General features: G+C 36.1%; 1 protein-coding gene across 1 annotated transcript in view; it reads left to right on the top strand.

The window, feature by feature from the left end:
• Positions 1 to 19,998, top strand: part of LOC121372141 (growth arrest-specific protein 2-like) — a 28,353-nt gene that overhangs the window by 6,647 nt on the left and 1,708 nt on the right. The window contains exons 2-6 of the mRNA XM_041498408.1: positions 3,986 to 4,188; positions 12,404 to 12,525; positions 13,869 to 14,010; positions 15,008 to 15,207; positions 18,626 to 18,721. Of these exons, the coding sequence (XP_041354342.1) occupies positions 4,014 to 4,188; positions 12,404 to 12,525; positions 13,869 to 14,010; positions 15,008 to 15,207; positions 18,626 to 18,721 (735 nt within the window). The 5' untranslated portion in view covers positions 3,986 to 4,013. The remainder of the gene's footprint in view (positions 1 to 3,985; positions 4,189 to 12,403; positions 12,526 to 13,868; positions 14,011 to 15,007; positions 15,208 to 18,625; positions 18,722 to 19,998) is intronic.

The raw sequence follows: 19,998 nt of genomic DNA, 5'->3' as shown, positions 1-19,998 counted from the left end.
TTTGGTAGGGTACATTCGAGCAAAAACAACCACCCACGATACCCAAATGATAATTTTTCTTTTCGTTGGGATTATGTAATTGGTCAGTTTTGTGATTTTAGATGGGGAAAGTCTACTTAATCGAGGGTTTTAAAGAATTACTTACAGTAATAAAGCATGACGGCTGATAATGTCCATTACGATTTGAGGAGTGTCCACGTGGTTATCACACAATTCCATGTGATCTTAATGAAAGAGGCACATCTTTTTAGTGTGTCTAGACACAGTGTCTGGGGACCATCTAAATATACACCTGCCAATCAGGAACCACAGGTACAGGCCACGGAATGAAAAAACCTATTAACCAAGAAAACACTCCGATTATTATTTCAGTACATGGGTTAATTTATGTACAAAACATAAGACAGTTATTTCAACACTGACAATGGTGGTTTATTTTGTATTGAAAAATAATATATATTTGGTGCTGGCTTACTGGGAAGGATATTATTACAGAACATTGTGATGCACAAAAATCAGGTGTGGTTTTGTTTCTTCAGTTCGAAGGTTTAATTCCTGACATGACACGTTAGATATTACGTAACCACCAGCTCACCAGAGGATGTATTCACTGGGATGGTACAAAATGGCTGCGCCTGTTGCATATAATAGCCGTCACATTTAAGCGTTTTATTAATTAACTATACAATTATACTTGTTGATATTAAGCAATATTATGCATTACATATCGTTGACTATGCATACCAGGCCAAATGCCTTAATTGTCCCGTCCTTTAATATGATCACAGTAGACCATCCAACTAGAATGCTGTAAAGGTTAGAGAGTCTGACATGATATTTACCGGACACATGGTCAGTCTGCAGACTGTGCACCGAGTCTGACACTATACTCAGTCTACTGACAGATTAATTCCAGTCTGACACTATACTCAGTCTATTGACAGATTAATTCCAGTCTGACACTATACTCAGTCTACTGACAGATTAATTCCAGTCTGACACTATACTCGGTCTACTGACAGATTAATTCCAGTCATGCAGCTGGTTATAAATATAAGTCTTTTTTTTATTATACTGATCTTAAAATGCATAAATAATATTAAATTGTTTGCAGAATATGGGTCTATTTAAAAAAAATGTTTTGCTTAATACTTAGAAAAAAGAGATAATTGTTTGTATTAGCTTGTATATATCACTTAAGGTTTTTAGCATGCTATCCTGGGAACACATAGCTTAATGTGAGTGGGATTTAGTTCAGTCAGTCAAGTGCTTGCTTGAGGTTCTTACGTCCCAGGATCAAACCACCTTGGTGGTTTTTTTCAACCAGTGCACCACAGTTGGCCAAAGGCCATAGTATGTGCTTCCTGTCTGTGGAAAAGTTCATTTAAACGATCCCTTAATTGCTGCATTAGGAAAAATGTTGTGGGTTTTCTCTGATGACTACATGTCACAGTTACCACATGTTTGACATCCACTGTCCAGTAGCCGATGGTTAAATAATCAATGTGCTCTAGTAGTGTTGTTAGACAAAATAAATGAACATAGCTTAACTTAAGTACATGAATGTATATTTCAACTTATTTTAGTGCTTATATCCAATTAAGGTTCAAGCACACTGTCCTGGGCACACACCTCAGCTATCTGGGCTTTCTGTCCACGGCTTTCTGGGTTAGTTGGTTAGTGGTTAGTGGTTAGTGAGAGATAAGAAGGTGTAGAGGCCTTACACCTACCCACTGAGTCATTAAAACTCGCTCTGGGTTGGATCCGGTACTGGGCTGCGAACCCTGTACCTACCAGCCTATAGTCCGATGGCCTAACTGCGCCACTGAGGCCGGTCATGAATGTATATTATATATGAGGCTTCTGCCCAGAACAGAGTTCAATGGCTATCAGCTAAACCTGCTTTGGCTTACAGCCAGTATTGGTATAGAAAACCAGCAGTGGGATATACAAACTCAACACCTACTAGCCGGGAGGCTATTGATTTAATTACCACACCACTGGAGCTGGTGATCATAATAAATACATTTGTACATACACACATGTATACATTATTGTTTTTAGACCTGACAAACTAAAGGTATCCGTTGATAATTTATATATATTAAAGATATGTTGTACATGTATAGTCTGAGTAAACATTGTAATTACTGTATCAAGTTGTTGTGAAACCAGTATTTTTGTTTGGCAACCATGCACATGTAGATAAAATTGTTGATGAAAATAAATGTACATGTGTGTATAACAGAAGATTAGAAAGGGAAGTTATTTTGTACGTGATATCACCATTTAATAAATGGTCACTTAATCTTGATGTTATTGAAAGGTACGATAAAATGATAAAAGTCTACTGAATAGAAGGAAATTAGATAACTGCATGTTGTTATGGGCAAGAATATGTATACATGTATGTATTGTATGATTGGTGTATATGGTGATGGATCTCCCAGTTATTCAACAATTGTAAAATGGTCTGCAGAATTTAAGCAAGAATGCCACGACTGGCATATCAAAGACTGTGGTATGTACTACCCTGTCTGTGGGATGGTGTATATAAAATATTGTTTTCCTACTAACGGAAAGATGTAGCGGGTTTCCTCTCTAGACTATATGTCAAAATCGCCAACTGTTTGACATCTAATAGCCGATGGTTAATAAATCAATGTGCTCTAGTGGTGTCGTTAAACAATTATTATTTTTTTACTTTTTAAGCAAGGATAAAAAAGTTTTGAAGTTGATCTGTATGTAATGTCTGGAAGATGATCTGATGTCAAGGCAAGATTTTGGCAGCTGTTTTCTAGGATATCGAAGGAGTTCTAATGGTTGACAACTGGCCTCGGTGGTGTCATGATTAAGCCATCGGACATAAGGCTGGTAGGTACCAGGTTCACAGCCTGGTACTGGCTCCCACCCAGAGCGAGTTTTAATGACTCAGTGGGTAGGTGTAAGACCACTACCCCCTCTTCTTTCTGATTAAAAACTAACCCACTGTCCTGGACACACAGATAGCTGGGGTGTCTGCCTAGGACAGCATGCTTGAACCTTAATTGGATATAAGCATGAAAATAAGTTGAAATGAAATGGTTGACAACATGTCTCCAAGTACTACTGTCGCTGGTGTCTGTTAAATGCTAATTTGATTACCCAGTTGAGACAAGTGTTCAAAGAAAAGGACAAGAGATGTTGATGTGTTCTGCTGATCCACAACACCTTCACTTGCTCACAGCTATTGGCAATGTCATGGAGATTGCCATGTTTTTAATTCTCCAAGTCACCTTTTTTGTTTGCTGTGGACTATATTGAAATAATATTCAAAAGAAAATGTTCACGGCATATTTTTTGCCCTGGACATTTTCTTAATTGCAGGAGTAATTAGCTCCATGACAGTGTTCCAGTGCATAAATCCAGGATTGCTCAAGCTACTGTTCGTGAGTGTGGCTACATTAAGAAGTTTAATTACCCATTCAGCAGCCCAAACCTGAGTAATTATGATCTGTTCTGGAATATAAAAGCCTAATTCCTTCATGGTACCTGGTTTTAAGATGATGAAAGTCTGAAGGTTACAATAAAACTGCTTTGATGGACCTTATAGAGCCAGAATTCTATTTTGCTGGTATCAGTGACTTAAAAGATTAGACCAAATGTATTGAAGTCAGTTGGTGATTATGTTGAAAAGTATTAGTCTGTTAATAATATTACTGCTTTTAATACCTACATGTAGTTCTACAAATGTTTTGACCATCCCTCATAGAATTTTAGTTTGTGGGTATTGGTAAATTTACTTCCTGCACCCAAATTCATGTATGATGAATCCTGGAAATTACCTAAAGATTATACATGTTAGAACTACAGTGTTATACACGTAAGTGTGCGTTTTACTTATTATTTTTAAACTACATCTATTTTGAATGTAATTTAGAAGATGATTTTATCTCTGTATTACACTCATGACATTGACGTCATGTTTTTGTTTGTGTTTTGCCAGGTGATAAACATCTAAAGTATTATAGTATATGAGGATGAGCCTGTCACTGGCGGCTGGAGACAGCACTGCTCCGTGTAATGGCTCCCCCCGTGACGAGGGGGAGGAGGAGGGAGAAGCGTACCGACAACAGATCCAGCAGTTGCAGGACATGAGTCTGGCACCACTCAAGGAGGATCTGGTGAACTGGCTGGCTAAAACACTCGGTATGGTGTTTTTATTATATACGTTTATAACTGAACGTCTTACACTATTTATCGTCAGGGTTCAAGCTAGGCTAGAAAAATTGGGAGAAGTGATGTCTCCCTCTAGACATATTAGGGAGAAGTGAGGAAGTTTAGGGAGAAGTGAGGTTTGGTGAAGGAGAAATGAGACAATAAGCCAAATGTGTTGATAATGCCAAATATTTATATAAACACACAATATAGATCTTTGTACACGTCAGCAAACAGTTCAGTACTTAGGTGTACATTGACTGTAGATTTTTCGAATCTTATCTTTCTTCCGTTTTTTCAGAGCCTTGTTGAAATCGAAACAAGCAATGTCTAGTTCATCCTCGGAAATCCTCATCAAGTTGTTGAGTGTATTATTGTTTATTCGCGTTCTGAATTTTGACTTGATCCGATTTGGTATCGAAAACCCCCTTTCACACTGTACTGTTGAGACAGGCACCAGTACACAACATTTAAAAAAAAAGAGAATGTTTGGCAACACTTGAGTGGTGTTAATGCCAAACTGGTCACTGCAATGGTCCAGTAGATGACCAATTTCCTCCTCTCCGTACTGTGTTAAATGGCCTTGTTTGTACTCCTGTGTAATGTTCTGTGGTACAAGAACTTTCATAGCATCCAGAAGGTCAGATTCTTGAACTCTTATCATTTAGGTTTTCAACAATCTTTTTGATGTATGATGGGGCTATTGTTTTCAAAATGTCCTCTTGCTGGGTGTGGTATCTGACATGCACCTCCAACACTGTATCCAAGTCTGTACCTTCATTTTTATCCTCCAAAAACCCTTCAAACCCTTCTATGTTCTCTTTCACGTTGTCCTTGACTGTTTTGCTCGCACAGTCTGCCAATGAGCGAGTGTACAAAACCTTGTCATCAACTTCCACAAAGTTTCCATCATACTCGCACATATCAGTTGGTGATTCACATGTACTTTGCACCATTAGTTTTATTGTGCTGTAGTTTAATTACTTTCCTTTGAAAGACTTTGCTACGTCATCCAAGGAATGGGAGCACATCCACTAACAGGTGAGTAATGGCTATGAACTTGCATTGCACAACTTCAGAATGTAGACCGTTTGCCGCATGCAGGGTTTTTAACTCCTTCAGCTAACAGAGCCTCACACAATCACTTCAGCAGCTTTTTCTAAGCTAATTAAGCCACCTAACAGAATGAACTTCTACTATTTTAACTGTGGAAGATTGAGTATGTTTTGAATAGCACAGAGTTTATTGCATCAAAGTGCCGAGTTGCTAAAGTAGTGGAAAATGTTCGAAACTGTTCGAGAATACTCTTGAAGTTGTGGTACTGATTTGGCCGCCTGTGATGCTGCTAACGCACACTAATGAACTGCCCAGCAGATCTGTCAACCTTTAGTCAAGAGAAAGCAGGAGGTGTGTGTTGAAAAAGCAGGAGATTTTGTCAAAAAACAGGAGATTTTTTAACTTCACACAATTTAACCCAAAATCGCAAGGCTGTTGTAAACATTATTACAATAAGTTATATGAACATTACATAATGTCATATATACTTGTTAACCTTAGATCTTGGCTTTAAAAAAAAATAATAATGTGTGTATATATTTCTTTTTAAAGTTTAAATATTATTGTGATTTAATAAAAAATTTGTTTTTTAAATCTCTTTTATCCAAAAATGTTAAGAACATTAACAAGAAATTAAAAAAATTAATTGGTACATTTACGGCATTACACTTACAGGTTACGTTACATCATCATTTGTGGCTAGTGTACCCAAGTTGAATGAATGAATGAATGAATGAATGTTTAACGACACCCCAGCATGAAAAATACATCGGCTATTGGGTGTCAAACTATGGTAATGCAAATAAATAAAGTGATGATCAACATCAATATAAAAATTCAAAAACAGTGTAAAGAACTGTGCAAAAACACAAATATCACAGAATTTTACGGATACTGAATATTACTCAAAACTTCAATTTTGTGCTGTATTGGCCATTCTCAAAGAGAATGTTACACCCCTGCACCACGGTGAGGTTACAGCACACGCAGGGGCCCAAGTTGAAGTACCCAAGACAAATTTATATAAATCTTAAACAATAATATTCAGTTTTACCATAATGAGGAACAGTGGTGTGGTACTCATTTAAAATAATTATAATGATGCAATAAACATTGTATTTCCATTAATCATAAGTAAAACCTCATTACAGACATTGTGTGAAATATACCGGAATTATACCCATTTCCGTGAATAACTTTATATCAAACACAACATTTATTAATTATAAAAATAAAAAAAATCTATTGAAATGTACCCTTGTTACCAACATTTTACTGCACAAACATACAAAATTAACTGATACAAGTTATATAGCTAATTAGTCTTTTCTTTGTCTTGCTGTGACATGTGATTTTAACATGCATCGTATTGCTGTATTGCTGTCAACTCTGGGCCAGTGTCTGGCACTTCAGATCCGTCATAGTTGCATTATGTAAACTAGTGGGAAGATGTTTTACAATTCAGAGGCGTTATTAGGATTAACTTGGAAAGTTTTATATATAGCAACACAGAATGTCAATACACAGCCTGTTGAATCAGTGGCATCACGCTTCATAGGCATTACGATGACAACAAACATTATAATAACACGTCATTTTATAAACTCCATGTCCTTTTTTAACAATATAATATCCCACAATTCTCACTTCAGCAAACATTAAACAGTCAGGACAATTCAGCCTGTTACATTCTCGGAAACCAGAAGTAGCCGACGTTTAACGTATGAGGAAAAAAGGCGGAATTACTTCCCTTATGTTATTTTGGCAAAAGGGGATTTTTTTTTTTTTTAATGCCTACAAAAAATGTCATTTAACAGGAGAAATTGTCTCCAGCACAGGCTGTCAGGAGATTTGATCAAATACCAGGAGACTCCTGCCGAATCCAGGAGAGTTGACAGGTCTGCTGCCCAGTCATCACACTTGCACCATTTGTACCAAGCTCCACTAATTTAGAAATGTCCAAACCTTTACCTTTAAGTTGTGTCAGAACTTTAGAAATAATGACATTTGCATCAGCTGAATTTTCAATGATTTCCACAATTCATAACAGAACCAGACAGATAATTTTCACTGAAATACTGCATATACATGTATGTACATATCAGAAGTCGTTTACTGTTAGCCTGGTCAGTACTTTCATCCATCATAAGGGAAAAGAATTCAGCATCATGCACTTTCTTTATGGTATCATCAAAAATCACACCAGCAATTGCAGACTGGAACTCGGTAATGCTTTGGTGGCTGGTGTATGTAAAAGAATTATTCCTTTTTTGATTAACTCCAAGAACATCTACCAAGTTCACAGTGTAAGAAAATTCATCTTTGGGGAGCTCCCTCTTTCCAAGATAGTATGCACACTTCAAAGAACCAACAACATTCTTGTCATCTTTTTCAGATTTTCTGCAAGTAGTTTGCGGATTGTCTGTTGTGGTTTCAATTTAGACTTAGTAATGGCAGTTAAGTGGCACTGAACTTTAACAAAAAAAGTAGTAATAATAATAAAAAGAAAGTTAAAAATTAAAATAACTTTGCCGATTAAAAATATAATATATTTTACCAATACAGCTGCATACAGTGTGAATACAATAATATTCATTATAATTCTTCAAATACATCATTATAATATAATTTGTATATATAATTTATATATGTACATATAATAATAATGATTCGTAGATTTGTTTAATGTCTAATAATGTTTTACATATTTTAAAGTCAGGGCTGTGATCAAGCAGGTCGTAGAAATTCAGGAACAACATGCAATTAAACAAAATTATTGTCTTTTCCCAAGCCTATTAAGGTGTATACTACCAAATCAAAACTCATAGATGACAATACTAACATATGTGGCTAAAACTGCTACCTGCAGCGTATCAATCGACATAAATGCCACAGATATAAATACTACCACCCCTCACACTTAAAGTGAATCAGAAAAATGTGGAGGTCAAGCTGTTCATTTCAGAGATAACAGGTGACTACCCTACATGTAGTTCTGCACAAAATTTGAGTACCTTTTTTTTTTACAGGTACCCCATACATGTTTCAAGCAATAGGCTACTTGAAACAGTGCCGAAATGAAAAAAAAAAAAAAATCTTTTTTTTTCCCTTCAGTTTCACTTGGTTATAATATTATCTAGATGATTTATACGTTTGTAGATTAACCAAACTTCAGTGTCCAATGAAACAGGCTGAAACTAGGGTCTGCGCCTTTAAAATAAAAGATTCAGTAATTGCAGAAAGCAAACTGGTGAAAAATGGCCACCTAATAAATTGACAACTGAGTGAATAATTGTCACTAAGAGAGTGTGTACTAGATGATTAATGCCAGCTGAGTGTGTCCTAGATGATTAATTGTCACTAAGAGAGTGTGTACTAGATGATTAATGCCAGCTGAGTGTGCACTAGATGATTAATGCCAGCTGACACATCTTCTGATGTGAAACATGAGATTGTGTTTGATAGCGGATATATGCACAAACGTTCCTGCAGCTTTCAAGATATTAAAAGCTTTCAGATGAGCTAGTTAATCATTACACCTTATAGATCCACAATTTACTGTGAGTTATTATTAATTTTTTTTTAGCAATTCATAATGATCTGATCAATCATTTTGTTTAAATTGCTTTTGGTTGCTACAAGTACCTGTCAGTGTCCAAAGGGATATATATACTGGTATATACATACGATATACTGGTAAACTGTATATATATATCGAGGATTCGTCACAAGTATTTTTTAATATAGAAAATATCAACCGAGTATGTATTTGTCTTGGCAGAGTGTTAATAGGTATTTTTCGAAGCTTGATCTGTCGAGACAAATACAGCTTAATACAAGGTTGATATTTTACATATTAAAAAACACGAGTAGCGAATTCTATTTATCCTATAGGGTGTACACTACCAAATCAAATCCCATAGACGACAATAGTAACATATACGGCTAAAACTCCTACCTGCAACGTATCAACCAACATAAACGCCACGGATATAAATACTACCACCCCTTACACTTAAAGTGAATCAGAAAAAAATGGGGGTCAAGCTGCTCGTTTCTGAGATAACGGGTAGCGTCTATGACTACCCTAGTTTCGCACAAAATTTGAGTACTTTTTTTTACAGGTACCCCATACATGTTTCAAGCACAAGGCTACTTGACACATTGGTACTAGATGAAATAAAATTGCACATTTATTTTACCCAGATGAAACTATTATTTTTTACAACCAACACACTCACATTTATAACCAATCACAGGACTTGTGGTGTTCACTTCTCTATCAAAAGTTGGGTGCACCTCGAACTTTGACCCAGCCGGAAGTTATTTGGTATAGTACTACCTATACTGATAACATACATTTTTCAAAAAGTGTCCAGCTATGTGTCTTTATGACAACCAGGATCTGGTGTATTCTGACATAAACTGACAACCTCACTGAAAGTGTTGTTTCTACAGTGCAACCTAATATAATGTACACCTCAAAAAGCATATATATTGCATATAGTTTTGTAAAAATGCAATATATCATATTAAACAACAAAATGTTTTAAAATAAAACTCCTGAAGATATTTACCGGGGTACTTTCAGTTGGGTGTGTGTACTCAGGTATATATGTAGAGACAACAAAGATAGTCAGAGTACCTCTACCCCTTTAAAGAATGCCATTAAAACACATGCACTTGATTGACCTCTAGATTATGAAGACCTTAACAGGCACATCAAAGAAATATCAGTATTAAAAAAATACACTGTCTGAGGAAGGAAACACAAACATGACTGTACCAGTATGAAGTAATGATTTAATGTCCTGAACATTAATGTTGGGAGGAAATCCTGTATGCTGGGTGTGGGTGTCTTCAAGTTGCCAGGTGTGGGAATTTCAAATCCATCGGCCATGCTGATTTTCATAATGAACCATCAAAACCATTGGCAGCCACCAATATTCCTGACTATATTTTATTTATAGCCTACTGTAGTTGGAGGTTTTAATAGTTGTGATATCTGGAATAATCATGCAGCTTTAACACATTTATTTTTGATTAATTACTGAAAAAAACTATTTTTAAATGACAAAATTACCCGAACATCTATTTTCTTGCATTATTTTCTAATCCGGATGAATACAATATGTACATTAGATGTATTCCTACAATCTGTAATCCAGCATTTTATTTAGCTAGTAACATTAGGTAATACAGCTTTAACAATAAAATAAATTATCAACTTAATCCAAGGCAGATAATCAAATCTGAAAAAATTGGTTCTGAATCTAGTATAAACTCAAAATGCTTTTCATGAGAGCTAACTAAGTGATTATTAAGAAACAAAAATGATCTGGAGATCTAAGTATATGTTTAACAACCTTATTGTTATGTACAAATAAGAACAGAAGGCACAATAGTGACAACAAATTTAATTATGTTTTTGGTAAAGTTTTTCTTCAAATTTACTTTAAATTTTGCATAAAACTACAAATTTGTCTAAAATATAACTTAGCACCCTATAAATATGTCAAAATGACAATAAAAATCAACTTCTTTACAAATTTGAGTTTTCAGAATTTCATACATAAAAAATTAACAATGTTAATGGAAACTAAAGACATTAAACCACTATTGGCACATGCTATTTTTAATATAAAAATAAATTGCTATTAAAATCTTAGTTTAGGTTGCCTATATATAATACCATATTTAAGAGCAGTTGTATATGGCAAGTCAAATACCATATAAAAAGAAATTATTGAAATCTTTACAGTATGAATTATAGGCCAAAACCAACTTTTCTTCAGTGCTAACTTTGATTCAAACTCCATTCAGAGCCATGTACAGAGATTATTGTCAAGGTCAAGGTCATTGTGAACTTGCATGATCGAGTGATGGCTAATTAATCAACCAGTATAGTTTAATTAAATAAAATGACAAAATCATAATATTTTTTATTATGCACTGAATATGTGCTATAGGGTGTACACTACCAAATCAAATCCCATAGACGACAATAGTAACATATACGGCTAAAACTCCTACCTGCAACGTATCAACCAACATAAACGCCACGGATATAAATACTACCACCCCTTACACTTAAAGTGAATCAGAAAAAAATGGGGGTCAAGCTGCTCGTTTCTGAGATAACGGGTAGCGTCTATGACTACCCTAGTTTCGCACAAAATTTGAGTACTTTTTTTTACAGGTACCCCATACATGTTTCAAGCACAAGGCTACTTGACACATTGGTACTAGATGAAATAAAATTGCACATTTATTTTACCCAGATGAAACTATTATTTTTTACAACCAACACACTCACATTTATAACCAATCACAGGACTTGTGGTGTTCACTTCTCTATCAAAAGTTGGGTGCACCTCGAACTTTGACCCAGCCGGAAGTTATTTGGTATAGTACTACCTATAACACTTCTAAAATAACATTTTAATTCAATTTTTAGTAAATCACAGTACTAAAATCACCGCCATCGGTAATATGACATCATCACGATTAGCACAAATTAGTTTGACGTCACGCATTTTAACTAAATCTTTGAAAACGTTATGCTCAGGTATACAGGTCTTGTTGGCTTATAAACAAATGACCCATCCACAGCAACACATTACCTAGAGACCTTGCAAATTTGCATACCATTATTAACCGGGCTAATAAACTAAATTATCACATGGGCTTATGACATGGATATTATGGGTAAGTTATTGGATAAATATATATACTACATCCTGTATACTGGAAAGGTGCATGTGTGGTTTTATTAGTAATATATATGAATAAGAGTACACACGGTAGCCTATGTGGTAGTAGTGGCTTTTTCTCAAACAGTCAAATGTTGAAATAATGCTGCCATGTCATTAAACAAATATCTCCTTTTTTTTCTTCCAAAGAGTGTTTTTAAAGTTTAGCATCTCAGCTGAAATATAGATGAATACTTCTATTTGATTGTTTACTCAACGTCGTGTTCCACCAGTGTCCTTGAATAGCAGTGACTAGCTTACATTCGAATATATTTGTACACAATCACTTTCATTTAATTGAATGTCTGTCCAAACTTTTATACAATGACATATTCATTTTGTTCCGTTAGAATTCTCTAGATATACAATGTTACATATAAGTTATTCACTTATTTCAGGTATTGACATCTCTACAGATACTCTGATGGACGTTTTGGACAATGGTGTACATCTGTGTAAACTGGCAAAAATTATAGAAGTGAAGGCATCCGAATGTGCAGCGGATGGAAAGCTAACTGAAGTATGTCTAGGTGTCGACATGTTCTCATTCTGTAACCAATTATAAAACTTTTTATTGAGAGACTGGCTAAATAGAGAATACTACATGAGTGGCCGTTAGATACCATTTATCTCACAACAAGTTGTTTTAAAATGTAACTAATGGGTGAAAGCATCTATGTTCAATGCTGGAATTAAGATGCATATCACTATTTTACTTTATTCCTTAGTCTTATTATCATCTAGTGTAAGTGTCGGGTACTCGGGTCTGGGTCAAGTTTGGCCCTAAATGTGATGTATTAACATGATAATAAACAAAAAAAGTAAAGTTTGTTTTATTTAACGACGCCGCTAGAGCACATTGATTTTTTATCTTATCATCGGCTATTGGACGTCAAACATATGGTCATTCTGACACTGTTTTTAGAGGAAACCCGCTGTCGCCACATAGGCTACTCTTCTTACGACAGGCAGCAAGGGATCTTTTATTTGCACTTCCCACAGGCAGGATAGCACAAACCATGGCCTTTGTTGAACCAGTTATGGATCACTGGTCGGTGCAAGTGGTTTACACCTACCCATTGAGCCTTGCTCAATAATAAACAATATTAACCCGAAAAAGTTGTGTATGATTTTCATTGCAGTTTATTAATTAAACCTCAAAACATAGACTGGGTCACTTCAGTGTACTAGAGTTTATTTAGTAATGTCAGTTTAGAATATTGGTGCTTCCTTCTTCACAAATGTAGCCAGAGAAGCTAAGAGATCTGTGTTTCCCACTGACAACAGACTGTTATGAAAAGTGTATTGGTATAAGTAAGGCAGATTATAAGAGAACATTTTGTTCAGTATCGTGTCATGATTCGCTATGCAGAGATCTCTACACAATTTTAAAACATTAAACAGTAGGTGCTAATCAATTTTCAGTTGACTAGAAATATCATAATCACTAATCAAGATTTTGAAAGCAAAGTGTTCCCTGATTGTAATGACTGATTTACATGTATTGGCCTAGGAAGGGGGCATGTGTACCTCCCCCCCCCCCCCCCCATTTTTCTTGATCCATGCAGTAGCAGCAGCAATGGTTTATTTATATTTATATGTGTGTGTGTGTGCCCACCCCCACTTTTTGGCACCTTCCTACATCACTGAGTCATGTATAGTATATCATTATATCTGTAACATATGTGTTCCACATGTAACTCTGCACACATAAATACATATTATATAGGCATAACATTTAATTTCACACAGCACACTGTAATAGTATAATGTGTGTATTATGTAGGTCTGTGTGTATTTGAAATGTATGAAGTAGGAGTTAGAGCTGAGAGTTTATCTGTTAAAAAATAACTTATTTTGCAGCCTCTTCCTAACTGCAAACTGAAGTGTAAAATGGTGGCTAAGTCGGGGAGCTGGTTTGCGAGGGACAACTCTGCTAATTTTCTCACTTGGTGCAGAAACTGGGGAATAATAGAAGAGTGTCTGTTTGAAACTGAGGACTTGGGTATGTGGATTTTGTTCAGTCCATTGTTACAGTTATCCTTAAGCAATCTGCAATTATCGAAAAAATATTACCCCATATATTTGAGCCCATATTGGTAATAATTAACAATTTCTGCAAGAAAATGTTCATTAATTGTAATCTCATACAGTCTAAACCTAGTGGAACTGCCATGTGCCTGGATTACAGCCTCCACGCTTCATCTCATTCCCCCGTGAGTAGTTTTATACTATCAAAATGTAACTGATGTCACTCCAGATGCACTGTAGCCTCCACCCTTCTCATTACCCCCTGTGAGTAGTTTTATTCTATCAAAATGTAACTGAGGCCACTCTCAATGCACTGTAGCCTCCACCCTTCTCTTTACCCCCGTGAGTAGTTTTATTCTATCAAAATGTAACTGATGTCACTCCCAATGCACTGTAGCCTCCACCCTTCTCATTCCCCCCCTGTGAGTAGTTTTATTCTATCAAAATGTAACTGAGGCCACTCTAGATGCACTGTAGCCTCCACGCTTCATCTCAACCTCCCGTGAGTAGTTTTATACTATCAAAATGTAACTGATGTCACTCCCGATGCACTGTAGCCTCCACCCTTCATCTCATTCCCCCCTGTGAGTAGTTTTATACTATCAAAATGTAACTGATGTCACTCCAAATGCACTGTAGCCTCCACCCTTCATCTCATTCCCCCCCGTGAGTAGTTTTATACTATCAAAATGTAACTGATGTCACTCCAAATGCACTGTAGCCTCCACCCTTCATCTCATTCCCCCCTGTGAGTAGTTTTATACTATCAAAATGTAACTGATGTCACTCCCGATGCACTGTAGCCTCTAAGGCTGCCAGAACATCCTCTAGATGGAAGACCTTTCTAAAGATAAATTTAAAAAAAAAATGCATTTTTATCAAGGCTAAATCAGTGTTCTTTAAGGGGTGCTTAATAATTTCACTGTGTGTAATTGTATTTGAGTTTTGTAGTATAAATGTTTCTGTGACAGTGTCCCACAAGCATGAGAAGCCAGTGATTGTGTGTCTGCTGGAGTTGGCTCGACTCGGCTACAAGTACGGCCTCGAACCACCGAACATTATCAAGATGGAAAAGGAAATAGAACAGGAAGAGAAGGTGGCCGAGCCGGTGACGAAACGACCAAACACTGCAGGTAGCAAGAAGCCAGAAAAGCTAAACCTTCATGCCGAGGTACATTCTTTCGTGCATTTACCTTTGTTTGACATACAGTAGCCAGTATACATGTAATTTCATGCTAGGGTATCGCTATTTTTATTATGCAGGCATTGAATGTTGTATTTAAATCAGAATTTTAAAACCAAATTATTCCATCGTCATGGATATCTAAGATTTGGTAATAGAAAATGTGTTAATAAAAAGTTTGTTTTGTTTAACAGTACCATTAGAACACATTTCTTTATCAATCGTCAGCTATTGGATGTCAAACATTTGGAAATTTTGGCATACAGTCTTAGAGAGGAAACCTGCTACATTTTTCCATTAGTAGTAAGGGATCTTTTATGTGCGCCTTCCCACAAACAGGATAGAACATACCACGGCCTTTGATATACCAGTCATGGTGCACTGGCTGGAATGAGAAGTAGCCCAATGGGCCCACCGACAGGGATTGATCCCAGACTGACCCGCCCCAAAATGTGTCACGTCCACAAGATTGCAGTTTGAGAAATACAATTGAATGATTTGTTATATTTAATTGACCGGCCTCGGTGGCGTCGTGGTTAGGCCATCGATCTACAGGCTGGCAGGTACTGGGTACGGATCCCAGTCGAGGCATGGGATTTTTAATCCAGATACCGACTCCAAACCCGCAAGGCTCAGTGGGTAGGTGTAAACCACTTGCACCGACCAGTGATCCATAACTGGTTCAACAAAGGCCATGGTTTGTGCTATCCTGCCTGTGGGAAGTGCAAATAAAAGATCCCTTGCTGCTAATCGGAAAGAGTAGCCCATGTAGTGGCGACAGCAGGTTTCCTCTCAAAATCTGTGTGGTCCTTAACCATAATTATGTCTGACGCCATATACATGTAACCGTAAATAAAATGTGTTGAGTGCGTCGTTAAATAAAACATTTCTTTCTTTCTATTATATTTAAAGTTTTAACAACAGTACAGTCTTATTGCCTTGAACAATGCTAGTATATGAAATCTGTTTGATCCATCTGTAAGGCATATTTTCCTAAAACTGACATGGGAAAGGTGTTCAGACTGACACAAGTGTAATGAAATCACTGCCAAATGTGGCATGAGATATATATTTAGAATTATAAAAAAGAACCAGTTATTTATGACCATAAAATAAACAAATACCAAACACATTCACAGGCCTGCACAAATTGCACAAACGACCGTTTTGTTCGTGCATCGGTTATGCCATTTTATTTGGCATAACCGATTTACTGTTTGTGTAAAATTTACTGAATGGTTAGTCCCGGAAACGTACCAACATATCTTTATTGTGTGTACAAGCATTAGACTCATTCGTTGTTAGAAGGCGTTATAGCCAAATTTAACCAATCAAAAATGGCGACATTGTGATGGTCATTACAATCTCGAACTGGATCAGCAACCAGGGTAAACCAGAGTCACAGTGACCCTATTATTAACCGTAATAGTGACAGTGACGATAACGACAGTGTCAGTGATAATGACAGTGACAGTATCAGTATCCACTGTTTCTCAGATGAGGAAGATGGCACTGAGTCTCCCACTCACGACTGAATGTCATGACATTATATACACATATAAGACTAATATTATAAAATTAATGGTAAGAGGTTGCCTTACAGTGAATTCTTATTTATTCACACGTAGTTATGCACACATGATGATGTGCTTTATATAATAGGACAAGCCTGACATTCACTATATTTTGGTAATTTATTACAATAGTCCTAATCATTATTATTATTTTTAAATATCTTAAACATTTGTATACATATACTTTTTACTTACCATTCCACTCTCTTGTTTCTCAAAATTAAGTAATTTTTGGTTTTCTAAATTATAAAGAAGAAAAACCAGGTTATGCAAACCAAAATAGGTTATGCAAAATCTTTTGGCATAACCACTTTTCAGGTTATGCAAATTTTTTATTTGCGCAAGGCCTGCATTCATTTGATAATCTATATTTAAATAGATTTATTTAATAAACAATATTATGAAATATGCCAGAGCCTTCCCTGGATTGCTCAGCAGTTTCCATCGGCCATATAACTTTGGTGACAAATATTAACAATCAAAACTATTACTATAATTATGTCCACTGACTATTGAAGAACGTCCATCCCATCACCACGACCGGGGAGAGTGAGAATAATTGGGGCAATTTAGATTGTTCATTTAAAATGGGGGAATAAAGAGGTTTATTTTATATTTTTGTATATGCTAAAAAAAGTTTAGGGAGGCTATTGCATATTAATTAATTAAATATTATTGACTATGATTTGGAATTTAGTTTGATAGAATGAATGGTTGGGCAAAAGGATTTACGCAAAATCAAAGTGCCTGTGTCGTGTGATTGTTGTAATCACTACATTTTATTGATCCATCCCACACCTCAAGTAAGAAAAGGTACTCGTGCATGATGAGAACACGGATTAAAGTAACACTGCGTGGTTTTGCAATTTTGACCTTTTGATTGATGATGCTATGAGCAAAATTCACTTACCTAACAATTATTGTAAAAGAAGTATCTGTACTGATGCTACATGTAACTGTACAATGTGACAAGCGGGCACAGGGTTTTACATTGCTTTGTGATTTCTTCGTTCCACTTAAAGATTTAATTCTGAATTTATAATAACCTACTCTGTAAGTGAAGTGAAAGGGTCAGTGAATTGCTGCTACATATTTTATATTTCTTTGAACAGACCTGATCGGCCTCGGTGGCGTCGTGGTTAGGCCATTAGTCTACAGGCTGGTAGGTACTGGGTTCGGATCCCAGTTGAGGCATGATATTTTTAATCCAGATATCGACTCCAAACCCTGAGTGAGTGCTCCGCAAGGCTCAATGGGTAGGTGTAAACCACTTGCACCGACTGGTTCAACAAAGGCCATGGTTTGTGCTATCCTGCCTGTGGGAAGTGCAAATAAAAGATCCCTTGCTGCTAATCGGAAAGAGTAGCCCATTTAGTGACGACAGCGGGTTTCCTCACAAAATCTGTGTGGTCCTTAACCATAGGTCTGACGCCATATAACTGTAAATAAAATGTGTTGAGTGCGTCGTTAAATAAAGCATTTCTTTCTTTCTTTGAACAGACCTAGTCGTTCGAGAGAAATGTGATTTATTTAACAGATCAGACTGACAACTTGGTCGTGGGAAGGCTAATATTCAACCCTAAAGGTCCAACCAGAATCTAATAAATGGGTTTTAATAGAAAGGAAAATTGGGATTTTGTTCTGGGTTTAAGTAAAGCCAAATATTCAACTGATGGGCAATGAAGCCAGTCAACTTATTCTGGAATTGGTTAATTATTATAATTTTTATTTTCTTAAGGAACTATATTAATTATGGACAAATTTCATTTATAAATTAATTAAACATTTTAAATTTTGTAAATGTGTTAGAATAATTATCTTTTAATTTGTAGGTCCAGAAAATGGCCCGGAAGTGTCATTGTGAAGAGCATGTGAAGAGGATACGGGAAGGAATGTATAGTATCTTTAAGAAGACGATCTTTATCAGGGTATGGCTTTCTGATACCAGTTGGCAGTCACAGTCAGGAGTAATCTGCTTAAACAGCACTTTATTGTGCATCGTATCAGTGTCGCTGCTTTCGTTTCTAACAGATAGATACCAGCAGTGGTGACAGTCAGTGCTCATATTTTTACAAGTACCTGTATGTGTCTGTGTTTCATGTTTGCTGCTTTTAGAAATGCCTCTATCACACATGCTATTTTTAGAGATGTGGCACCAGACAGAGTGACACAAAGCTGATTACTGTCAGATGAAGGATGAAAACATTGATGGGATTTCGATCTCTCTCTCTACCATAACAACTTAAACAATTTACACTTTGCCTGATGGCCAAATCCAGCCAGTATTATTAGCAATACATTATTGTATAGACCAACTTAAAGATTATTTGTTGACCTCAACGGACTGCAGTATGTCTTCAATAGACATATTATTATCTTTCTCTTGTGCAAACAAGATAGGTGTTAGCTTAGTTGGTAGAGTGCTCGTCTAGTGTGCTATGTCTTACAGGATCAATGACCCCCTGACTTGAGTTTGTTGCCATCCCAGCCATTGTCCCACAACTGGTACATCAAAGGATGTGGTATGTAATGTCTTGTCTATGCGAAAATGCATTTAAAAGATGCCTTGCTGCTTTATTGGTTGGAGTAATTTATGTGGCGGCAGCACTGGTTTTCTCTCCATTTCTTTTTCTGTCGACAAAGTGTTGAGATAGCAACACTAAACAGGCAAAATTTAAAATGGATTGAGGTGTCATCAAACAAATATTCCTTTCTTTGTGTTAAAAGAAAAACTTGGAATAGCATATTAGCCTGCTCCATATCCTCCCATCCATTCTCTAAACACAGGTAACTTATTAATAGAAGTCCATGTTCTAAACACAGTAACATGATAAAAGTCCATTCTCTAAACACAGTAATGTGATAAAAGTACATTCTCTAAACACAGTAACGTGATAGAAGTCAATTCTCTAAACAGTAACATGATAAAAGTCAATTCTCTAAACACAGTAATGTGATAGAAGTCCATTCTCTAAACACAGTAATGTGATAGAAGTCCATTCTCTAAATGCAGTAATGTGATAGAAGTCCATTCTCTAAATACAGTAACTTGATTGAAGTCCATTTTCTAAACACAGTAACTTGATAAAAGTCCATTCTATAAACACAGTAACTTGATGAAGTCCATTCTCTAAACAGTAACTTCATACAAGCCCATTCTCTAAACAGTAACTTAATAAAAAATCTATTCTCTAAACACAATAAC

This window comes from Gigantopelta aegis, chromosome 4 (assembly GCF_016097555.1).
Source record: "Gigantopelta aegis isolate Gae_Host chromosome 4, Gae_host_genome, whole genome shotgun sequence".
Classification (NCBI taxonomy): Eukaryota; Metazoa; Mollusca; class Gastropoda; order Neomphalida; family Peltospiridae; genus Gigantopelta; species Gigantopelta aegis.
This window is presented reverse-complemented; position numbering and strand designations above follow the sequence as displayed.